This window comes from Leptonychotes weddellii, chromosome 1 (assembly GCF_054177405.1).
Source record: "Leptonychotes weddellii isolate Sample4059 chromosome 1, ASM5417740v2, whole genome shotgun sequence".
NCBI classification, from domain to species: domain Eukaryota; kingdom Metazoa; phylum Chordata; class Mammalia; order Carnivora; family Phocidae; genus Leptonychotes; species Leptonychotes weddellii.
Genome location: NC_138369.1, coordinates 2,648,228 through 2,671,302, shown reverse-complemented (window position 1 = coordinate 2,671,302; position 23,075 = coordinate 2,648,228). Strand labels below are relative to the sequence as shown.

Sequence of the window (23,075 nt, the reverse complement as noted above, 5' to 3'; positions counted from 1 at the left end):
GTCCTTGGGTCCCAGGAAGGCTCTGGAGAAAGGAACCATGGGGCCAGTCCCAGGTGAGTCAGGCCACCCAGGAGGCCCCAGGAGGCACCAGGTGGGAAAATCAAGCCCCACCTGCAGACACTTACGTTTCGTGTGTACCAAAGAAGAAAATGGGGTACTTGTTGGGCGGGGGCTTCACGGCACCGTCAGCGATGTCATCGATCTGCAGTGAGAGGCAGGTCAGGGGGTGGCTGGGGGACACTTTCACCCACTGACCCAGGAAATCACCAAGAAACCAGCTAAGTTACTTGAGGTAAGCATGCTGGGAGGAAAGGAGCCTTCGACTGAGGGAGACACATCACCTTCCAGTTTGGCATCTGCATTCTTCTAGGAACCCCCCTCTGTGCGTACCTGTCCCCTCCCCCCAGAGTGTTCTCTCTGCCTCCAGGGTAGGTGCTTCACCTGAGCAAAGCTCCAGGAGATGGGGCCAAGCTCAGTTTCTCTACATTCCCAGGACCCTCCCACGGGACCCCTCCCGCAAAGAGGTGATCGGTGGTCGGGGGTGGGTCTCCCAGAGGCTGCAGCTGGCAGCTCCAAGGATGCAGAGGGTGGGGGGTGGGCTGCAGGAGACAGGCCCCGAGCATCCAGGAAGTCCCACCCTCTCCCTATAGGCCCATGGGCCCCGGCAGCTGTCAGTCACCTCCCCACAGGAGGCTAGCAGCCCCTTCACTTCCAATCAGGTGCTTGGAAATGTTCCGGGCTTACAGAGCTGGCAGGAGGGGGGACAGAGGAGAGAGAGAAGCTGGTACTCTGGAAAGTAGGGAAGTGCCTGTAAAGTTTCATGGCTCTAGAGTCCCCCCAAGAAAATAAGCCCGACCACATCAGGTTAAAGTGAGTTTTCTGGTCCCCATTAATCCCTTCCCATCCTCTACTATGCCTGGGGGTTACTGGAACCTTCCCTGCCACCCCTCACCCAGCTACCTTCCCCAGTTCTCTGGGCCACTTTTCAAAGTCCTTGGTCCCTGGGCATCTGGCATCCATCCCAAGCATCCCACTCCTGCACAGAAGCTTCCCCAAACTTCATCTCCCTGAGAACTAGCCTGCCACGCCTCCAGGCCTGGCTTCTGCTCTGGCCTCACCGAGGACCCGCCTCTGAGCCTGAGGCTCAGATGTCCTAGCGGCAGCACCAGCTCCAACTGTTCCCAGGACAGCCTAGCCAGTGTCCCTTCCTGGCCTCCTGTGGCAGCCTCTCCGCACCCAGACCCCCAGCTCTGCGTGATGCCCTTCTACTTACTCCCACCCTGACGGGAGTCCAAAGCAGGGAGCAAGGCTGAAATCTCCAGCCATCTCACAATACTGCCTGGGCAACTCCTGTGCTGCTTCAGTTCCAGCCTCATCCTTCCCATGCCCCCTGCTGCTGCCTGGGCCTCTCACCCCCCACCCCCCAAATTCCTTCAATCCTGTCATGCATATTCCACCAGCCTAGGTTCTGGGGCAACTTTATCCCTAAGACCTGGGGATGACAACATCCAGGTCCCTCCTCCACACTTGGCCTGCCCTGGATAGTGCCTGGAACGGCACTCTGCGACTTCCAGACTCAGGACGCCCTGCACCCGTCGGACCCTCTGGGTCCCCTGGATCTCCACTTCTACACGGGATCCCCAAAGTCCCCTTGGCTCAACCCCTCCCCTCAGATGCTCTCTCTCTTGGGCTTGAGCCTGAAAAGGTATCTGATTCAAGTATCAGGGAGGACCACCCCAAGATCCCCCTCAACCTCACACCCCAGCCAGCCTCCTCTGCCAGAGGAGTGTGGAGGGGCTCCTCACAGGGCACCAGCCCCCAGGATCCCTTAAACAAGTCTCATTCCAAGCTCTGATCCCTGACACCCCACATTATCAGATGAGTCCTCCCAGCTCGTGACCCTGTGAACACAGCCCCCGGCCCCATTTCCAGCCCTAGCCTCCCTCAGCCCCCCTCAGCCTTAACCCTCAACCCTTCTCCCTTACTGCATCCCTCATCTCTAGCCCCCCCTCACACATGGCCTGGGGCCGCACAATGAGATCTTCAGATCTTCAGTCCGGGCACCCCCTTCACGTCACTGGGATTCCTCTCCTTAAACCCCGTGTTCCTCAGCTCTCCTCACACCACCAACTCCTTCAAACTTGAACCCTGCCCCCTCAGGCCCCAGGTCCCCGAAACCCCACCTCCCTTGGCTCTGAGCCTCCCGGCGGCCCCCACACCCCCCGGCGCGGCCTCCCTCAGGCCCCGGGACCCCCAGACGCCCGGCACGGGCTCCCTCAGGCCGGGGGACCCCCAGACCCACGACGCGGGCTCCCTCAGGCACTGGGACCCCCAGGCCCCCGGGGCGGGGTCCCTCAAACCACGGGACCCCCAGAACCCCGCGCGGGCTCCCTCAGGCCCGGGACACTCAGACTCCGGTGCAGCGTCCCTCAGGCGCCGGGACCCCCAGATCCCCGCGCGGGCTCCCTTAGGCCCGGGGGCCCTCAGACCCGGTGCGGGGTCCCTCAGGCGCCGGGACCCCCAGGCACCCGGCGCGGGCTCCCTCAGGCCCCGGGACCCCCAGACCCCCGGCGTGGGGTCCCTCAGGCCCCAGGCCCCCCAGGCCCCCGGCGCGAGCTCCCTCAGGCCCGGGGACCCCCTCCAAGCCCCCGTTGCGCGGGTCGCTCAGACCCGGAGCCCCCAGACCCCCCGCGCGCGAATCCCTCAGGCCCAGGGACCCCCAGACCCCTGTTGTGCGGGTCCCCGAGGTTCGGGGACCCCCCCCCGACCCCCGGCGCACGGGTCCCTCAGGCCCAGGGACCCCCAGACCCCTGTTGTGCGGGTCCCTGGGGTTCGGGGAACCCCCCCGACCCCCGGCGCGCGAGTCCCTCAGGCCCGGGCCCCTACTGCCCCACCCCCCCGCCTGGCCCATCTCCCGCGCGGCCTCACCCGGGCCGGCCAGTGCGGGTAGCCCTTCATCTTGGCGAACACCAAGTCCCCGGGCTTGAAGGCATGCGGCATGCTGGCGGCGGGAGGCCCAGGCCGCAGAAAGCGGCGGCAGCAGCGGCGGCGTCGGCGGCAGCGGCAGCGGCTGCGGCGGCGGCAGCGGGAGGCGAAGCCGGGGGCGGGAGAGGGGCGCCGAGGGGGCGGGGGCGACCGCCTGGGCAGAGAGCCGGCGCGTGCTTATTGGACTGCGCGCCCCCGGAAGTCCCGCCCTCCGGCCTTCACGGGCGGGAGACGCCGTCGCTCAGGACCACGTGCGGGGATAGAGGAGCAGGGGGACCAATGAGAATAGGGGTTGGAGCTGAGCAAGTTAACGGGATTGGGTAACGGGTAGAGCCAAGGGGCGTGACCCAGAGGCCTAATGGGAGCGGGGCGTAGGTTATGGGAGGTGAAAGGGGAAAGATGGGAGGAGGGAAACGGAGACTTTCAGGGAGTGGTTAGGCGGGTCGCCAGGCTTCTTCGGGGCGGGGCCTAGGGCAGAGGGGAGGGCCATGAACCTCCACAGAAGGAGGGCTTTAAGTAGGAGGCAGGCTATTGGCTGCCACCGAAAGAAGGCCTAATCCACGTAGGGGGCGGGGCACCGAAGGCGTCCCGCTCCCCGGAGCCGGGGCTGAACAGAGAGCCGCAGGCCATTGGCTACCACTCCAGAAGGCCTCAAGGTAAGGAGCGGGCATTGGCTACAACGGGGGGCGGGGTTTAAGCAGCTCTTCGCCATTGGATAATGTGCTAGAGGTTCAACTCAAAATAGGGACGCGCCGTTGCCGGCCCGAGGGGTGGGGCTCGGGGAAGGGGCGGGGCGTGGGGCGTTCTTGGGATAAACAGCCACAGAGTGCACCGAGGACTCACTTCTTCACTCACGGAAGGGTTTTGAGCACCGGGTGCGGGAGCCGCAAGATACCCGATATGACTGTTCCTTCAAGAAAAATGTGTTTCGCACCCCGTGGCCGAATTCCTTAGCCTCTGTGCCTTAGTCTACCCACCTCTAAAATGGGATTCGTGGGTGCCTGGGTGGCTCAGTTGGTTAAGCGACTGCCTTCAGCTCAGGTCATGATCCTGGAGTCCCGGGATCGAGTCCCACGTCGGGCTCCCTGCTCAGCAGGGAGTCTGCTTCTCCCTCTGACCTTTCCCCTCTCATGTGCTCTCTCTCTCTCTCATTCTTGCTCTCTCAAATAAATAAATAAATAAAATCTTAAAAAAATAAAATAAAATGGGATTCGTAATGGTACCAATCTTAGGGGGGCGTAAAAGTTAAGTGACTTCATCACCCCTAAAGCGCTGTAAACTGTGCCTGGCCGTCAGAAATACTGGGAGCACTAGATGCTGTTACCTGCTCTGTTAATTTCGTTCTAAGGAGGACTCTTGGTAGGAACTCGAAGTAAAGGAGCCAGAGTGCTTAAGAAAATGCTGAGTAGTGGGGGAGGGACCAGGAAGGGCTTTCTGGAGGATGTAGTTTAACTGGAGACTCGCAGGGTTAATAGAGATTGGCCAATAGAGTGAAGTGGATACAGAGAAGGCACTCAGGGCGAAGGGGATAGCAAATGCAAACGTCTAAGCTAGACAGGATGGAGCAAGTGAGTGGGGCAGACAGGTAAGGCTATAGGGGTCCATGGAGGACCTATCCTAGTGCCTTGTGAACATGTGTGAGAAGTTTGGCTTTTACTTTAGCTTCCTGGGAAGACACTGGAGAGATTTGATCACAGGGTACAAAGATAATACTTTAGTCTCAAGATACATCCTTATGCACGTGAAATATAGCTCAAAAAGACTTTTGTTTAAAAGTTAAACATAGGGACGCCTGGGAGGCTCAGACGGTTAAGCGTCTGACTTCAGTTCAGGTCATGATCCTGGTGTCCTGGGATTGAGTCCCTCATCGGGCTCCCTGCTCAGCAGGGAGCCTGCTTCTCCCTCTGCCTCTGCTGCTCCCCCTGCTTGTGGTCTCTTACTTTCTGTCAAATAAATAAATAAAATCTTAAAAAAAAAAAAAGTTAAACATAGACTTATCCACATGACCCACCGATTCCATCCCTAGGTATCTACCCAAGGGAAATGAAAACACATTCCCCACAAATATCTGTACACTAATAGTCATCACAGCATGATTCACAACAACCAAAAAGTGGAAAGACCCAAGTGTCCATCAACAGGTGAATGGATAAAACCAATGTGCTATATCCTTACAAGGAACACTATTCAGCACTGAAAAGAAAAGCAGCACCGACACACACTACAACCTGGATGAGCCTCAGACACACTATACTCAGTGAAATAAGCCAGACAAAAGGTCACATATTCTCCAACATCATAGGCCATTTGATGGAATGTCCAAAAAAGGCAAATCTTTCAAGACAGAAAGTAGTTGCCTTGAGCTAGGGGTAGAAATCCAGAGTTAAATTTTTTTTTTTTGAAGATTTTATTTATTTATTCATGAGAGAGAGAGAGAGAGAGAGAGAGAAGCAGGCTCCCAAGGAGCAGGGAGCCCGATGCGGGACTCGATCCCAGGACCCTGGGATCACGACCTGAGCTGAAGGCAGACGCTTAACCATCTGAGCCACCCAGGCGCCCAGGAATCCAGAGTTAAATTTATAATTTCATACAAAGGGGTATGAGGTTTCTTTTTGGGATGATGGAAATGTTCTAGATTGTGGTGATGGTCTTACTACTTTGCAAATATACAATGAAATTCATTGAATTGTATCCTTAAAACAGGTGAAATTTAGGGTATGTAAATTATGTATCAACAAAGCTGTGTCTAAAAATGATTTCCTGGGCTAAGAAGGACTAGAAGGTAGAATTGTCAGATAAAATTCAGAGTGCCCAGTTAAATCAGAATTGCAGATACACAACAAATACCTTTCCAGTATAAGTATGTTCTGTTTGTCTCATGCAATATTTGTGACATGCCTATACTAGAAAATTATTTGTTACACATCCAACAACATGCATGAACCTTGAAGACATTATGCTCAATGAAATAAGCCAGACACAGCAGGACACATCCCGCAGGACCCCACTCCCAGGAGGTCCCCAGAGGAGTCCTGTCCACAGAGACAGAGAGGAGAGGGTGGGAGCCAGGGCTGGGGCAGGGGGTGGGGAGTCCGTGCTTCATGGGGACAGAGTCTCAGTTTGGGGAGATAGAAAGTTCTGGAGACAGAGGGTGGGGGTGGTTGCAGAACAGTGTGAGTGTGCTTCATGCCACTGAGCTGTGCACTTAAAAATGGTTGAAAGGGTAAATTTTATGTTATGTATATTTTACAACAGTAAAAATATAATTAATAATAAATATCATCAAATAGAAATACCTGATTCATAGTTCTTTAAAATGGTTAAAATTGTAACTCAATGTTATATAGATACCATTAAAATATTTCTTTATCAAAAATTCAGATCTAGGGGCACCTGGGTGGCTCAGTCATTAAGTGTCTGCCTTCGGCTCAGGTCATGATCCCAGGGTCCTGGGATTGAGCCCTGCATCGGGCTCCCTGCTTGGCGGGAAGCCTGCTTCTCCCTCTCCCACTCCCCCTGCTTGTATTCCCTCTCTCGCTGTGTCTCTCTCTGTCAAATAAATAAATAAAATCTTAAAAAATAAAATAAAAAATTCAGATCTAAGGGGTGTCCTATATCTTATATTTGCTAAATCACACAGGAGACAAGTGTGGAAGTTGAACAAGGAATGAGGAAAATGGTGAGGAGGGGCCTGAATTAGGTAGGTAGAGAGACTGAGGCCCAGAGGGGGGCACGCCTTGCCTGAGGTCAGACATGGAGTCCAGGGGCTCAAATGTCATGTCTGCAGGTCCCCCTTTCCAAAGCCCTCCTGATTCTGTGCATACATTTCCCCCAGATCTTGAGCCAGGGCAGAAGACCAGACTCCCTGCCCAGACCTCATTGAGCTACATTCAGCAGCTAGGAAATGATGAAGGTTTGATGAAAGCTGGGGACAGCGTGCTCCCAGAAGGTGGGGAGGGACCCCCAAAGTGGCAGGCTGAGGCAGGAGAGGATCCATGTCTTCCTGCCAGACCAGAGGCCAGTGAAGACAATGGTTGAGCAGTTAATCATCACCTGAGGAGGTTACTTCCTATTCCCTAAAGTTACTTCCTGTTCCCTAAGAAATGGGGCCTGGCACGTGGCCAGAACAGGCAAGCTGGCACCACCACTGCCCTCCCAGAACGGCAAGACACAGCCCCCTCTAACCAGCAGGTGGTCTGAGCACCTACTGTGTGCTACAGGCTTGGTCCCAGTTTACTGCGGGACTATCACGAGGAAATATTTACTACCCACTTAGCCAAGTACAATGATAAGTAACCATTTAGGGGCGCCAGCCTGGCTCAGTGGGTAGAGCCTGTGATTCTTGAGCTCAGGGTCATGAGTTCAAGCCACACGTTGGCTGTAGAGATCACTTAAAAATAAAATATATATATATATTTTTTTAAGATTTTATTTATTTGACACAGAGAGAAAGACAGCGAGAGAGGGAACACAAGCAAGGGGAGTGGGAGAGGGAGAAGCAGGCTTCCTGCGAAGCAGGGAGCCCGATGTGGGGCTCGATCCCAGGACCCCGGGATCATGACCTGAGCCGAAGGCAGACGCTTAACGACTGAGCCACCCAGGTGCCCCTAAAATCTTTAATAAAATAAAAATAAGGGGTGCCTGGGTGGCTCAGTCGTTAAGCGTCTGCCTTCAGCTCAGGTCATGATCCCGGGGTCCTGGGATCGAGCCCCACATCGGGCTCCCTGCTCGGCGGGAAGCCTGCTTCTCCCTCTCCCACTCCCCCTACTTGTGTTCCCTCTCTCACGGTCTCTCTCTCTGTGTCAAATAAATAAATACAAAATCTAAAATAAATAAATAAATAAAATAAATTCTTCAAAAAATCGGTAACATTTATTGAGCAGCCAATATGTTCCAGGCCACATTATTATTTTTATAGCTTTTTTCAAAGATTTTATGTATTCATTGGAGAGAGAGAGTGAGCAAGAGAGAGAACACTAGCAGGGGTAGGGGCAGAGGGAAAGGGAGAAGCAGACTCTCCTGACGAGCAGGGAACCCGACATAGGGAGCCCCACTCAGGGCTCAATCTCAGGCAGGATCCTGGGATCATGACTTGAGCCGAAAGCAGAAGCTTAACAGACTGAGCCACCCAGGTGCCCATCTTTATAACATTTTGAATCATTTCCTTAAATGTTTTTTCTTTTTATAAGATTTATTTATTTGAGAGAGGGAGCACAAGCAGGGGAGGGGCAGAGGGAGATGGAGAAGCAGACTCCCCGCTGAGCAGGGAGCCTGATGCAGGGCTCCATCCCAAGACCCTGAGATCATGACCTGAGGCAAAGGCAGATGCTTGAGTGACTGAGCCACCCAGGCACCCCTATTATTATTATTTTTTTTAAGTAACCTCTACCTGCAATGTGGGGCTTGAGCTCACGACTCCGAGACCGAGAGTCGCACACTCCACCAACTGAGCCAGGCAGGTACCCCCAGGCTGCATTATGTAGTATGTTTGTTTGTTTGTTAAGATTTTATTTATTTAGGGCGCCTGGGTGGCTCAGTTGGTTAAAGTAACTGCCTTCGGCTCAGGTCATGATCCTGGAGTCCCTGGATCGAGTCCCGCATCGGGCTCCCTGCTCAGCGAGGAGCCTGCTTCTCCCTCTGACCCTCCCCCCTCTCATGTACTCTCTCTCATTCTCGCTCTCTCAAATAAATAAATCTTTAAAAAAGAAAAAAGATTTTATTTATTTATTTGACAGAGAGAGAGACAGAGAGAGAGGGAACACAAGCAGGGGGAGTGGGAGAGGGAGAAGCAGGCCCCCCACCAAGCAGGGAGCCCAACTCGGGTCTCGATCTGGAGGACCCTGGCATCGTGACATGAGCCAAAGGCAGATGCCCAACGACTGAGCCACCCAGGCGCCCCTGCATTATGTAGTATGTTATGAACATAGTTAATTTCATTCCCATGTTAGTTATTTGTCATCCCTGCTTCCCAGATGGGGAAACCGAGGCAGTGGGGTAGCACTGGGGGTTTGGAACCTCCCCTCCCCTGCCAAGTGTTGGATTCTACTTACCCAAGAGCTTCTCCCCACCTGAGCTGTAAGAGTAACATATTCATCTGTTCCGGCCCGCTCAGTGCCAGGGTAAGTTCCAGTCCTCCTAGCCAAGCCTCCTGCACTCTCACCCGGGGGGTGGGAGGTGGGAGGATGGGGATGCAGAATCATAGCCCACTCAAGACCTATGCCTCAGAATGTACATTTAAACAAGCTCTCCATGGGACTCCAGTGTGCATTATGATTTGAGAAGCACCTCACTGAAGTGTCATTAGATCTGCTGGTCCTGGGTTTGAATCTTCTCTCTGCAAGCTGTGGGGATATGGACAAGTGTGTTTGGAACTTTACAACCTCCCCTATCAATTGGTGAGAAACATCAGTACTTATCCTTAGGGTCGTACAGCCTAGGGGTTGCTTTCCTTATCTATTGTTTAGGAAACAAATTGCCACGAACTCGGTGGCTTAAAATAATGCAAATTTATTTTTACCATTTTGGAGGTCAGAAGTCCAAAATGAGTCTCACTGAGCTAAAATCCACGTGTTGGCCAAATTGTGCTCCTTCTGGAGGCTCTAGGGGAGAAACCGTTTCCTTGCCTTTTCCAGCTTCTAGAAGCTGCCTCCATTCCTTGGCTCCAGGGCTCCTTCCTCCATCTGAAGACATTTTCCCAAAGAAAACATAGATGGCCAACATGTACCTGAAAAAGTGATCAACTAATTATTAGGAAAATGCAAATCGAAACCACAAAAATATCATCTGATACCTGTTAAAATGGCTATTATTAAAAAGACAAGAAACAAGTGTTGTGAGGATGTATGTGGAGAAATAGGAACGCTCATGTACTGTTGGTGGGAATGTAAATTGGTATAGCCACTGTGGAAAACAGTGTAAAGGTCCCTCAAAAGATTAAAAATAGAAGTACCAGGGGCACCTGGGTGGCTCAGTTGGTTCAGTGTCTGACTCTTGGTTTCGGCTCAGGGCATGATCTCAGGATTGTGGGATGGAGCCCTGAGTTGGCTCCAAGTTTGGCACAGAGTCTGCTCATCCCTCTCTCATCCTCTGTCAAATAAATAAATAAAATCTTCTAAAAATTAAAAAAAAAAAATAGAAGTATTGTAACCCAACAATTACACTTCTGAGTATCTGAAGAAAACAAAAACACTAATTGGAAAAGGTATGTGCAACCCCCATGTTCATTGCAGCACGATTCACAATGGCCATCTATGGAAACAACCCAAGTTCCCACCGAAGGATGAATGGATAAAGAAAAGGTGGTATGGATATACAATGAAATATTACTCTGCCAAAAAAAGAATGAAATCTTGCCACTTGTGACAACATGGACCGACCTCAAGAGCATTAAGTGAAACAAGTCAGGCAGAGAAAAGCAAACAGTGTAGGATCTCTCTTATATGTGGAATCTAAACAAAGTTAAGAAGAAACACGAAGAACCCCCCCAAGCTTATAGATAAGGAGAGCCCATGATGGGTTGCCTGAGGCAGGGGGCTGGGAAAAATGGATGAAAGAGGTCAAAAGAGAAAACAAAACAAAACCCAGATGAACCGAAGCTACCACCGTGCCTTTTCTCACACCTAAAAAAGTAACTGTAGTTCCTTTATATTATATGATGCCCAGACACATCAGCATTTCCCCCGTGGTCTCAAAAATGGCCCCCCCTTTCCTGCACCTGCCCCCCTTAAGTGATGCTGCAATCTGTCCCCACCCGCCCTCCCTTGGTCCCAACGTCCACCATTTCTCTCTAGCACTTAACACCATCTGCTCTGCCACAGACTTTACTTATCGCGTTGTCTGTCTTCCCAACCCCATCCAAAACACCATGAGGTCTGCGAGGTCAGGGAATTTGTGTCTTCTTCCCCGCTGGTACAGAGCCGACTCTCAGATATGAACAGAGCAAGCCATTATAACGTCTGACATTTATTGAAAGCTTTGTGACGGCATCGTGACCTTTACAATGGGGTCCTACGAGGTGGGTGCCAGTCTTCTCCCCACTTCACAGGAAACCAAAGCTCTGCAAGGTTAGTTTGGGCTGCACCGGATTCTTCCCTAAATCCTGTGAAGGCCCTCAGGATGACGTTAGGGCTCCTTGGCCCAAGCCCCGTGGGGATGCGCCACCGTGGGTCCCCAGGTCCTCGCTCGTGCGCCCTCTCCCACGTCCCCCAGCACATGTGTCCGAGAGAACCACTGGCGCCGGGCACGGGGACGGTCGCTACGGCCCTGAACGCCCCCACACTGAACTGCGCGGGGAAGCCAGGCAAGGCTCTCGCGCAGGGACAAGGTCAGGACCAAGTTCGGTGGGCCGGTCCCGCCCTATCCGTTCGTTCATCGCTTCGGGGAACGCGGCGCAGCCTGCAACGGGAAGCGCGCTCGTCGCCCCTGGCAACGGAGTCCGGAAAAAGCACCGAGACGCGGCCCGAGGGTGCAGAGCAGCCGCCGCGGGCCAGCGAGGCGCGGAGAGCTAGAGAGGCACCCCCGGCCGATTGTCACGTGGGAGGCATCCTGAAGGCGGGACTTCCGGGGAACGAGGTATTTTCTTTCCGGTTGTTGGCTGCTGCAGGCCCCACCCCGACTGGGCCCTGCGCCCCCCCGCCCCCCGCGGCCCCCAGCCGCCGGGCCCGCCGCCACCATGAAGAAATTCTTCCAGGAGATCAAAGCTGACATCAAGTTCAAGAGCGCGGGACCTGGTCAGAAGCTCACGGAGTCCGTGGGGTGTGTGACCGGCGCTGAGGCTTGAGATCCGAGAGCAAGGACGGGACAGGGAGACCAGAGAGGGCTAGGGGCGGGGAGGGGCGTCCGAGCGTCTGGGGGTGGGGAGCGATCTCTGGGGGGCGGGGCACGGGGGGACGTGGGTGGGAGAAGGGGGAGGGGTAGCCTCCGGGGGTGGGGCGGGGGGCGGCCGAGGCCCGGGGGGCGGGGCTGGAGGCGGGAGCAATGGGGCGGGGTGCAGAGAGGTGCGGGTCAGTGGAGAAACCGTAGGGGAACATGTGGACTGGAAAGGGGCCCGAAGGGGCGTCGCCTAGATTTGGAGGAATCTAGGTGTTCAGAGATTGCACACAAAGCCGGAAGAAGCAAGTACAGCTGGGGTCGTAAAGAGTGGGGAGGCTTAGCATCCATGGCGGTGGGGGTCTGGGCCCTGGTTCTGGAGCGTGAGGGAGGACGGGGTAAGTGAGGTTAAGGCCAGGGAGACTGACGCGGTGTCAGGACAGGTCTCGGTGAATTGGGGGCGCAGGTGTCGGAGCGGCTTAGGAAGGTCTGGGAGGGAAATGGAGGCAGGGTGGTGGTGGAGGTGGGGAGCTGGAGGCATCTGTGACAGGGAGGAGATGGGGACCTTGTGGGCGAAGGTTGAGTCAGAAGGGAGGTCCTGAGGGCGACCCGGGAGGAGAGGGTAGAAGACGGAAGGCCAGTGGAGTGCACATCCAGGCCACTGTGGATCATCTGGGGAGGACTTGGAGAAGAGAAGGGCCAGGGGCAAGTCTGGAGGCTCAGTGGGGAGGAGTGTGAAGAGCTGGAGCAGGGGAGGACGGGAGATGGAGGGCTCTGGTGGGCTGGGAAGAGCAAAGGAAGTGCAGAGGGGGCAGGGGCTTTGGGGTCTGGGTGGGGTCTAGGAAGGGGAGTGGCTGAAGAAAGATGTCAGTCCTGGGTGGCATCCGTGGGGAATAATGGAAGGGTTTGTGAAGAGGTGGGCAGTGAGGGGTAGGCAGGGAGGCGGCAGGAAGGGAATCATGAGGCAGCGGGGGTGGGTGAGGGAGAGTGGGTACATGACATCAGGGCATCTGTCATGGGGATTGGGGGTTCCTGGGAGTGGGACAAAGGAGGCCCACTAGGGCCAAGTTCCTGAGTCAGGGAGGGAAGCCCAGTAGACCGAATCAGGTCCTGGGAACCTGAGAGAGGAGGGCAGCTTAAGAGAGGGCCAGGGAGAAGGGGTGGACCAGACAAGGGGGTCCATTCATTTGTTCGACAAGTAGCAGGCAGAGGTGGGGGCTGGTGCAGCTGGGACTGAGCGTGACAGGAAGGAGGTGGGGGCTGTGTGGGTGACGGCTGTGTCAGACGAGGCCTGGGAGGAGAAAAGAGGGAAGTCGCGTGAAGATCCAGGCTTCTGTGACATGCTTGGGGCAAGACTGGGGGTTCAGGGTGTGTGACAAATGTTGTCATGGGTAAGAGAAGGTCTCTGCTGTCTCGGGGCTCCGCGTCCGTTGGGGAGATATGGACAGATAAACCAGCACACGTGTGGTGAGAGATCAGGTGGTACTCGGGCCCGTGAAGAAAAATACGCTGGGTCAGGAGATAGCAAGTGATTTGGGGGACTGTTAGGGCATTCCGGAACCCCTCAGTGGGAAGGAGACATTTGAGCTGAGAGCCGGAGGAGGTGAAGTTCAGCCATGTGAAATTCAATCTTCACACACACTCACTCACTTACTCACTCACTCTGAAGCAGCCCAACCACTCCCAGACCTTTCCTCATCCCACATGCAGACAGAACGTTCTGGGCAGAAAGTGCAGAAAGCGCAAAGGCCCTGCGGTAGGAGCCAGTTGGGCCTGTGGGAACAACAGCAGGAAGGCAGTGTAGATTGAGAGGTGTGAAGGGCCTACAGGCCGGGGAGGCTTTAGGACTGTGTTGTGTGTGTGGTGGAAGGGCTTGGTGTAAGAGGGACAAACTTTGGCTTAGGTTTTAGAAGGATCCCTGTGGCTGCCCAGTGGAGCCTTCAAGAGTAAGGTGTCTTGAAAACAGGTGTTTTTATAGAACTAAATGTCACATGGGGCTAGGGTGGGGCTACGTGATCCATCTTTTCTTCAACGTGAGGTTGTCGGCTGTGGGCATAGGGGCAGGGATGGGCAGGAAGCAGGTCCCAGAGGCCTTGGGCCACGAAAAACCTGTGTATCTGAGCAGAGCAGGAGGAGTGAGGCCGCGAACCCAGAGCCTTGGCTGCTCAGAAAGTCCTGGGGTCGGGAGACGGTCTTGAGGGAAGGAGGCAAGGCAAGTGAATCAGAGCAGGGTGTGAGGAAGGACTTCTCTGCAGGGGAAGGCCAGGTCACTTCTGTGCCGTGTAGATCCGGGAGCACGCATCCCGTGCTCGTTTCCCCAGGTGGAGGCGAGCGCAAACCCAGCACCTGCGGTGTGACCTGGCATACTGCCGGGCAAACTGTAGGTGCTCCCTGAAGGAAGCTTCGGGGCCTGGCTGCCGTAGATTGGCAGGGTTGATCTTGCTCAGGGGAGGCACGGAGGAGAGGAGTGACACCTTCAAGTCTGCTCGGTTCCTGAAGGCGATGGGTGCCTTCTCACTGCTGTGCTCTGGCGGGCCTGCCATTACCCCCATTTAGCCGCCATGACCCTGAGGCCCAGGCCCATGCAGGACTTGCCCCCGGGGGCAGAGCTGGGAGCAGACTGGCCATCTGCCCCCAGGGGCTCTTCTGTGTTAGAACCATCTAGTGGCTGCAGGTGGCCCCTGGGAAAGAGGGACGGGTCTGTCTGATGGGGCAGAAGTGGGAGAGGGACAGAGGCTCTTCTGTCTGACCCCGTGTCACCTCACTTTTCCTCTGCTTCTCCCCAGGGAGAGGGCCCCCAAAGAAAAACCCAACCAGCCAGCACTGCGGCAACCCCGCCAGGGACCCACTGATGAGGCCCAGATGGCGGCCGCAGCAGCCCTGGCCCGGCTTGAACAAAAGCAGCCAAGGGCCCGGGGCCCCACGTCGCAGGAGTCCATCCGGAACCAGGGTGAGCGAGGCCTGTGCTTGGCCCTGGATAGAAATAGTTACGTGACCAGCAACTTTGGGGGCTTTAAAGTCTCACGTCGTTGGGGTGGAGGGGAGTGCAGGGTGGAAAGGTGCAAGGGTGCTGGGGTCTGGAAGGCTGAGGAGGGGAGAAGGGAGCCGAGACAGGGGTCATCAGGCCATCAGGGGAAGCCTAGGGGCAGGGGGGAGGTGGCTCAGGCAGGGGGGCCTGAGCGGGGGAAGGACTCGAACTTGACCCACTCCGGTCTCGGGGGTGTGCTCCTGGGGACAGAGCAGGGCCTACAACCCGCCCATCTCTGCCCTGTCTCCAGTGAGAAAGGAACTTCGAGCTGAAGCGACTGTCAGCGCAAGCACAGAGGCCCCAGGGACCAACACGGTAACGACATCTGCGTGGCAGTGGGACACCCGAGGGGCGTCCTGGAGCAGGGAGCTGGTTCTCGCCCGCATTGGTCTAATTGGCCATTTTCTCATTACCAGCCGGGTGCCCAGCGCTGGGCTGGAAGCACATGATGCTGGGGTGGGGGACACAGAGGAGATGTCAGGGTGAATAGAGGTCATGTCTGGCCTTGTGCACAAAGGCAGTTTAGGGGAACCCCGCCTGGAACAGTGGAGGCAGGTTGTGGTTGAAGGTGGGGTTGACTGTGACCTTCACACTCAACTCCTGCCCTCAGCTGTTTTCTGGGGAGGTGGGAGGGCTGTCCGGAGACTGGTGTCATCATGGAGGCCTTGCTGGGGGAGGTGGGCTTTAAAGGAGAGCTTGGCAGAAATGGTGTTCTGAGCAGCCTGACCCTCGAGGTCTCACTGCGTTTTAGAATGGAAGAGGCTCTCGATGGTGCCTAGGGACGGAGGTCCAGAGAGCGGTCTGGACTCATCTAGCGCCCACCATGGCCTCCTCCTCACGAGATCAGGGAACCCTGGGTGGCCCTGGAACAGCAGGCGCCACTGAGCGTTAGCCCCGCGTCCAAAGCCGCCACACACTTTCTGTTCCCGTCGTTTAGTTGTGAGCTGGCCCCGCAGAGCCGTTTTACAGAGCGGAAGGCGGCCGGGGGGCGCTCCGGTGCGGGGCCAGGGTGTCCCAGCGCTAACAAGCAGAGGGGGCGGCGTCGGGACCAGGGGGCTCAGCCGCCCGCACCCCCACCCCCGCAGGTGCCCGAGGCCAAAGAGGAAGGCTCAGCCCATCTGGCAGTGCCCAGTGTGTGCTTCACGTGCCCGCTCACCGGGGCCACGCTCAGGAAGGACCAGCGGGACGCCCACATCAAAGAGGCCATTCTTTCGGTGAGTGGCAGCCCCGTGTCCCGTCCCCCCGCCCCCTGGGTCCTGAGGCCAGAGCTGCTCCAGAGAGCTGGGCGGCATGCGTCCTCGGTGACACCTCGGCCTGTGTGGACGGCGTCTGCTTTCGTCTTTCGGAAGAGGCAGTGCGTTTGTGGGGAACGAAATTCAAATGCACCAGGGTGGGTGGAGAAAAGCCACCCTTCCTGGAGGCGTCCACTCTAAGTGGTTTCGGGCCCTTTCCAGAGAGAGGTTCCAAATAGGTACAGCTGTGGAGCCCCCGAACCCAGGGTCCGAGCTTCCTGTCCCCGGTGTAACGAACTCTGACGAAGCTGGTGGCTTCAAACGGCTTCAGACGGCAGCTGCCCTCCCACCAGGCTGTTGCCCGCCCCCCAGCCCCCACCATTCCTTCCCGCTTCTGGAAGCTAGGAGCGTGCCTCCGGTCCGACTGGGCTGAAATCAAGGAGGCAGCGGGCCGGACTTCCTTCTGGACACTCCAGGGGAGAATGCGGCCCGGCCTTGTCCGGCTTCCAGGCTGTCCCCGGTGTCTCTGTCCCTCCCCACAGCCCGCGCACCAGGCCCCGGCCTTTCTCAGGCCGCCTCTCTCCTCTCTTCCCCTTGAAGGGACCTCGACATTACGCCTCACCCACCAGGATAATCCAGGCTAATCTCCCTATTTTAAGGCCTGCTGATGAGCAGCCTTAACTCTCATCTGCCTCCTTGCTGCTCCCCTCCCCTGTTAACTGAACGTATTCGCAAGACCAGGGGTGAGCACGAGGGCATCTGTTGCGCCTTACCCCGAGTTCCCAGGTGTTAACGTTATTCCCCGTCTGCTCCCTCACCCCTTTCTAGTTTTTTCTGAACCATCTGAGAGAAAGTTCTGCGTTGTTAACAATTTCACCATAAGTCCCCTAGCCGTTTAGCCAGCTCCTTGCTGAGGAGCGTGCTGGGAGTGCGTCTTTTACTGGTGGGAACGGGGACGTGTCGCAGAGCCTGGGCTGCACGTTGCTTTGAGCGCTGGGCTCAGTCCCGGGGGGAGGGCGGGGGGGAGCGCTGGGCTCAGTCCTGGGGCGGGTGGGAGCGCTGGGCTCAGTCCCGGGGGGGTGGGGGCGGGAGCGGTAGTGCCCCGGGGAGGGGGGAGCGCTGGGTGGACGCGTGTGTGCGGCGTGGGCAGAGCGGCAGCTGCTCCACCTCCAGGGGTTCGCGCGCCACCGCATCACGGTGCCCACACCGTCCCTGTGGGTGTGCAGACTCTTCGTCTTCCCCCGAATTGATAGGTGGAAATATCTCGAGATAGTTTTATCGTGCATTTCCTTCATTTGGGTTCAGATTGGCCGTGTTTTCCTATGAGAATGCATCCTTTGTTCATTTTTCTGTTGGGGGGTGGGGCTACTTATGTATGTGTGTGTGTGTATGTATGTGTGTGTGTGTTTTAGGGAGGCTCCATGCCCGGGGCACCTGGGTGGCTCAGTCGGTTAAGCATCTGCCTTCGGCTCAGATCGATGATCCCGGGGTCCTGGGATGGAGCCCCACGTCAGGCTCCCTGCTCAGCGGAGAGTCTGCTGCTCCCTCTCCCTCTGTGTGCGCCCTCTCTCTCTTAAAAAAAAAAAAGAGGCTCCATGCCCGGCGTAGAGCCCAGTGCGGGCGATCCCACAACCCTGACATCAAGACCTGAACTGAGACCAAGAATTGGACGCTTAACCGACTGAGCCCCCCGGGTGCCCCTGGACTTTTTCTGAAGTTGATTTGTAGGCACTGTTTGCATATTAGGGAAATCGGTCCTTTTCCTGTAATGTGAATTGTGAATATTTTCCCCTAGTTTTTTACTTTTGGTTTGTGCTCATGGTCGCTTTGCCACGTAGAGGTTTTTGATCTTTATGATTAAATGTGTTGATCCTATGGCTTCTGGGTTTTGTGGCACACTTAGAAAGGCCTTCCCCACTTTGGAATTAAAATGATTTTTCCATGGTTTTTTTAGTGCTTTTCTGTTTTGCGTTTTGTAATTTAACGTTTAAAACTCTGATCCATAAAAACCACCTCGACCCGACTAGAAGCTCTCACCCTGTAGAGCATGAGGCATGAAGCCAGTGGTATTTTTTCCCTGATAGCTACCCACCTTCTCCTCCCCCAACACCCCCTTTTATTGAAAACACCTGCTTCTTGGTCATAGCTGTGAAGTCTGCCTTTGTAACAAAGCACATTCCTGTATGGATTTGGGTCCTTTCTGGACGTTCTGCTCCTTTGTCCCTTGCCTGCTCTCGGGCCCTGGTCCTGATTTAAACGTGGCCAAGGGTCTCCTGGAAACACTTAAGAGCAGCCTTTGGGGCAGCAGCTCTTCCTTGGGGGGCTGTGGTGGTTCCCGAGGAGGCTGGCAGGGCACTCAGGCCTGGCCTGGCCTGGCCGCGTCCTGAGAACACGCCCCCTCTGGCTGTGTGTGCGCCTCTCCTCTGCACACTGCTTTCTCTGCTGGGCCATGTCTGTGTCCCCCTCTCTGTCCCACCCTGGCAACTAAACTGGGAAACTGGGCATCGTCTGGTGTGTGATGCCCCCTCTTGCCTAGAGGTGAGGGCAGGATGAGGCCCAAGCCACTGAAGGGCTCTCTCCTTCTTTTCCTTTGCTGAGAACGCACAGTTGAGTGTGTTTCAGGGCAACGCTCCTGGCCTGCCAGGGGACCATTATCACCGATGTCACCTGAGTAGTGAGACTGGGCTGCTGGGGGGAGGGAGGAGGTGGCTGATGCATTTCCCTCCCTCCTCCCAGCACTTCTCCACCGACCCTGTGGCTGCCTCCATCATGAAGATCCACACGTTCAACAGAGACCGGGACAGGGTGAAGCTGGGCGTGGACACCATTGCCAAGTGAGCGGGCAGCTGCCCTCCCACCAGAGTGTCGCCCCCCCCCCAACCCCCACACAACCTGCTGGGGGAGTCTGGAAGGAACACAGCGCTGGGAGTGCAGCCAGGCCCCCCCCATGCTGAGCCCTCAGAAAAGGGGCTTGGCTTCTCTGGTCCTCAGTTTACCTGTCTGTAAAATGAAGGGGTTTACCAAATCAGGGGGTCCCAAGCCTGGCTGTCCTTTGGGATCATCAGAGGAATGGGTGAAGGAGGCAGGGTGCCACCCCACTCCCCTCCTCTGTTCGAACAGGCCTGGGGGAGGAAGGATGCCAGGAAGTCCATGCAGCTCACGAGCTGCTGGGGACCCAGAGGCTTTAGTGGTCCATTCTGGGTCTGTCTGCTGCACCCCACTGCTGTGTGTGTTGGTGCCCTCAGGGGAGGCAGGACCAAGGAGGAGGCCCAGGGTCGGTCCCCCAGTGGGCTGTGTCAGGGGCAGCAGTGGGGGCTGTCAGCACCAGGGGGTGGGCTTCGTGGGGCGGCCAAGGTGCGATGGTGCCCCTCTGGGGTCACTGTCACCACAAGGCCAGGTGGGACCCTTCAGCTGCTGCTCCCTGTTCCAACCCAGGTACCTGGACAACATCTGCCTGCACCCCGAGGAGGAGAAGTACAGGAAGATCAAGCTGCAGAACAGAGTGTTCCAGGTGAGGCTGCCCCGGGCGGCCAGCGTGGCCGGGCCCTGCGCACGCACGCACATGCACGCACGGCGCCCCGGCCCGTGGGGGCCACAGTCAGGCAGCTGGAGGGCTCTTCCGGGGCTGGCGGCCGACAGGGACCGGGGGCTTTGTGAACACAGGTGGTGCGTAACGTGGATTCTGTCTGCTCTGCGCACCACTCCCAGCGGGTTTTGACTTTAACCTGAATGCTTCGGGAAGCCGTCGGCACTGGTGCGATTTCTCCCATAAACGCAGACTTGGGGTTTCTGTGGAGAAACCTCAGGGTCCCGCCACCATGGCCCGTGTTCCCTGTGCCGCTCACAGGGCGCCTGCTGTCCCCTGGTGGCCGTGGCCGCCGCCTGCCCCCTTCCTGCCCCCAGCACCACACGCAGCCGGTCTCCCCTACCTCTGGACCCTCCCGTTGTCCTTTGGCAGTTCAGCCGCCTCCCTCGCCTGCTTGGTGACCTCCGCGGGCCGCTGCTGGACGCCCTGCAGCCTGTGTTGGGGCGAGCATGCTCCGCTCTGGGGACGGCTTCAGCGGGTTCACCTCGTTAGCAGTTGCTCTAACACCAGGGGACTCCGAGCCGGGCAGGGTGGTCAGCGAGGCTAGTGGCCTCCCAGAGACCCCAGGGCCTCGTGTGACCTCTGGCCCCACTCCCTCAGGAGCGCATTAACTGCCTGGAAGGGACCCATGAGTTTTTCGAGGCCATTGGTTTCCAGAAGGCGCTGCTTCCGGTTCCTGATCAGGGTAAGGGAGGTAGAGCAGGGTCTTGGCTGTGCTGGGAGGAGGGCAGCAGGGTGGGGGGCTCTCCCCGCGGCAGCAGAGTGACCCTTGTGCGCGCTCCAGAGGGCCCCGAGGAGTTCTACGTGCTGAGCGAGGCCGCCCTGGCCCAGCCGCAGAGCTTGCAGAGGCACAGGGAGCAGCTGCTGGTCGCTGAGCCCGTGCGGGCCACCTTGGCCCGCCAGCGCCGGGTCTTCCGGCCCTCGCCCATGGCCTCCCAGTTTGACCTGCCCGGGGACTTCTTCAACCTCACGGCGGAGGAGATCAAGCGGGAACAGAAGCTCAGGTCCGAGGCCGTGGAGCGGCTGAGCGTGCTGCGGACGAAGGCCATGCGGGAGCGGGAGGAGCAGAGAGAGATGCGCAAGTACACGTACACGCTGCTGCGCGTCCGCCTCCCCGACGGCTGCCTCCTCCAGGGTGGGTGCCCGCGGGGCCGGCGCTGTGGCGGGAGGGGGGGTGGGCCCTGGGGTGCTCCCCGGGGGTGCTCCTGTGGACCGCAGCCCCACTGACTGTCCCGCCCACCCAGGGACCTTCTACGCCCGGGAGCGGGTGGCTGCCCTGTACGCGTTCGTCCGGGAGGCCTTGCAGAGCGACTGGCTGCCTTTCGACCTGCTGGCCTCGGGGGGGCAGAGGTTGTCGGAGGACGAGAGCCTGGCCTTCAACGAGTGCGGGCTGGTGAGTGACGGGCTCCCTGCCTGGGGCCGGGGGTGGCGGGGAAGCGTCTCTGGGTTTCCCTGCCCGGCACAAACTCCCCGAGAGGGCGGCCGGGGCCCTGGGTTCAAGTCCCACCTTCCCATGTACGTGCGGCATGCCCCCAAGTGCCGTGTCTCTGCCTCGGTTTCCCACCTAGAGAGTGGGAACACGGCACGTGTGTTAGAGTTCTCTGAGGAGCAGAACCAAGGTAGGTGGATGGGAGAGGAGGGCCTCACTGGGGCTGGGGAGGGGTGGTCAGACCCTCCCTCGGGCAGACTGGAGGGACACCGGCGAACACCCCAGCCCGCGGGAATGGGCCGATAGTGGTGGGTGCGCTCACTGGCGGGGAGCTGCCCGGGGCGAGGGTGGCCCCGGTTCCAGCACTAGGGGACGGGCGTGAAGTCTCCATCACGTAAAGGCCGGAGTGGGGCTGAGGCTCCTCGCCCCACCGCAGGTGCCCTCGGCCCTCCTGACCTTCTCGTGGGACGCAGCCGTGCTAGCAGACATCAGGGCCGCCGGGGCCGAACCGGACTCGTCTATTCTGAAACCTGAGCTCCTGGCGGCCATCGAGAAGCTCTCGTGAAATAAAAGCAGGGTCGGCTTTAGCCCGCGTGGGTTTGTCTCATGCTCTCCTGCTTCCTCCACCACTACCCCCCACGCTGTATCCTCCCTCCCGGGGCCCCCCGCTCCTCCGGAACTGCCTGCCCTGGCCCACAGAGCACTGCGGGCGTAGGGAGGAGCGCTGGTTGGCTGCGACGTGTGCCTGGGACGGCCACCCGTTCACGGAGCCCCTGGGCAGGGGAGTAGGCCTGCGGCATGGGCCCGGTCCCTGCGGGCTGTGGCTCAGATGGCCGCGGCTGGCCCTAACACCGAGCCACGGGGTTGCTGGGGACAGCGGCAGTGGGAGATGCAGGGCCTGTCAGGACACGGTTCTGTGATTACGGAGTTACGAACCTGAATAAACGACATCGGACCAGGATCCTGGTGCTGAGTTGAAGCTGTGCCACGCAGGGTAGGGGCGATGGCCGCAGGGCTGCGGGCACAGGAGGCCCGTGTGGCTCCCGGGGGGTGGGGCCAGGTGAGCACCTGCTGAGGGTGGGCCTCCCAGAGAGCTCTTTTCTTACTGTGGGGGGGGCGCAGAACAAGGTCCCCACAGATGGCCCATCCTCAGCCTCGGTCCCCGTGGTGGCTACTTTATAGGACTAAAGGGGCTGTGCCTGTGATTGGTGATACCCAGACGGGGAGTGTCCTGGGTAGGCAGGTGGGCCCAGTGTAACACCTGGAAGGAGGTGGAAGGAGGCAGAAGGTGCCAAGCTGCAGGGGTTAAAGGTGGAGGAGGGGCCACGAGTCCACATGGGCGCCTCTGGAAGCTGCAAAAGGCAGGCAGGTGGTCCCCCCTCCAGGGCTTCCAGAAGGAACTGGCCCTGCCCACACCTTGGTTTCTAACCCATGAGGCCCATGTCAGACTTGATTCCCAGAACCGTAAAAACAAGTTTGGTTTTTTTTAAAGATTTTATTTATTTGAGAGAGAGAATGAGATAGAGAGAGAGCATGAGGGGGGAGGGTCAGAGGGAGAAGCAGACTCCCTGCTGAGCAGGGAGCCTGATGCGGGACTCGATCCTGGGACTCCAGGATCATGACCTGAGCCGAAGGCAGTCGCTTAACCAACTGAGCCACCCAGGCGCCCAAAACAAGTTTGGTTTTAAGCCAAGTGCGCGGTGGTGTTTCTGCAGCCACAGGGAGTGAGTAACAGGGAAGCCGAGCCTGGAGCACGGGAGGCACTGGCCCTGGACACGCCCCAACAGGAGCTGCCCTTGACCGCTCATCTGGACTGTCCCTGCCTCTCCCCCCAGGCCAGCCCCTCCCAGCCCCTCCCTCCCCACGCGCAGAGGCCTGTGCTGGCTGGTCCTCCGGCCACCGCCAGCTCGGTGGACAGACTTGAAGCTTTGAGCCCCCAAATGTGATTTCAAAACCAAAAATGCCTTGTACCCCCCCAGCCAGCAAGTAACCCCACACACGCTTTTT

At 57.6% G+C, this 23,075-nt stretch overlaps 2 protein-coding genes and 1 long non-coding RNA gene across 5 annotated transcripts in view; 2 read left to right on the top strand and 1 right to left on the bottom strand.

The window, feature by feature from the left end:
* HDGFL2 (HDGF like 2) overlaps positions 1-3,105 on the bottom strand; it is a 19,290-nt gene extending 16,185 nt beyond the window's left edge. Inside the window, exons 1-3 of the mRNA XM_081805219.1 lie at positions 2,929-3,105; positions 126-202; positions 1-22 (exon numbers count right to left, since the gene is read on the bottom strand). Of these exons, the coding sequence (XP_081661345.1) occupies positions 1-22; positions 126-202; positions 2,929-3,000 (171 nt within the window). The 5' untranslated portion in view covers positions 3,001-3,105. The remainder of the gene's footprint in view (positions 23-125; positions 203-2,928) is intronic.
* A 279-nt stretch (positions 3,106-3,384) lies between these two features.
* LOC145716972 (uncharacterized) lies at positions 3,385-9,754 on the top strand. Its single transcript, XR_014139923.1, has 3 exons — positions 3,385-3,641; positions 8,958-9,104; positions 9,618-9,754. It is a non-coding gene; the product is annotated as an uncharacterized LOC145716972 (long non-coding RNA).
* Positions 9,755-11,552: 1,798 nt separating this feature from the next.
* UBXN6 (UBX domain protein 6) lies at positions 11,553-22,029 on the top strand. 3 transcript variants are annotated; one of them, XM_081800943.1, is made up of 10 exons: positions 11,553-11,739; positions 14,580-14,743; positions 15,072-15,136; positions 15,907-16,035; positions 18,790-18,887; positions 19,489-19,564; positions 20,240-20,324; positions 20,424-20,721; positions 20,884-21,032; positions 21,505-22,029. In XM_081800943.1, exons 1-10 carry the CDS (start codon positions 11,657-11,659, stop codon positions 21,600-21,602), a joined length of 1,245 nt encoding a protein of 414 aa, XP_081657069.1. In that variant the 5' UTR covers positions 11,553-11,656; the 3' UTR covers positions 21,603-22,029. The 3 variants fall into 3 exon arrangements, with proteins under 3 accessions (XP_081657069.1, XP_006748765.1, XP_081657103.1); XM_006748702.3 differs by having other exon boundaries at positions 11,554-11,739; positions 20,424-20,774; XM_081800977.1 differs by lacking the exon at positions 11,553-11,739 and adding an exon at positions 11,968-12,102 and having other exon boundaries at positions 20,424-20,774.
* Positions 22,030-23,075: the final 1,046 nt, after the last annotated feature.

Coding starts and splice junctions, on each gene's coding strand:
- UBXN6 (XM_006748702.3), top strand. CDS start 11,657: ATGAAGAAATTCTTCCAGGAGATCAAAGCTGACATCAAGTTCAAGAGC. Junction 16,036..18,789: donor TCAAAGAGGCCATTCTTTCG/GTGAGTGGCAGC, acceptor CCCTCCTCCCAG/CACTTCTCCACCGACCCTGT. Junction 18,888..19,488: donor GGCGTGGACACCATTGCCAA/GTGAGCGGGCAG, acceptor GTTCCAACCCAG/GTACCTGGACAACATCTGCC.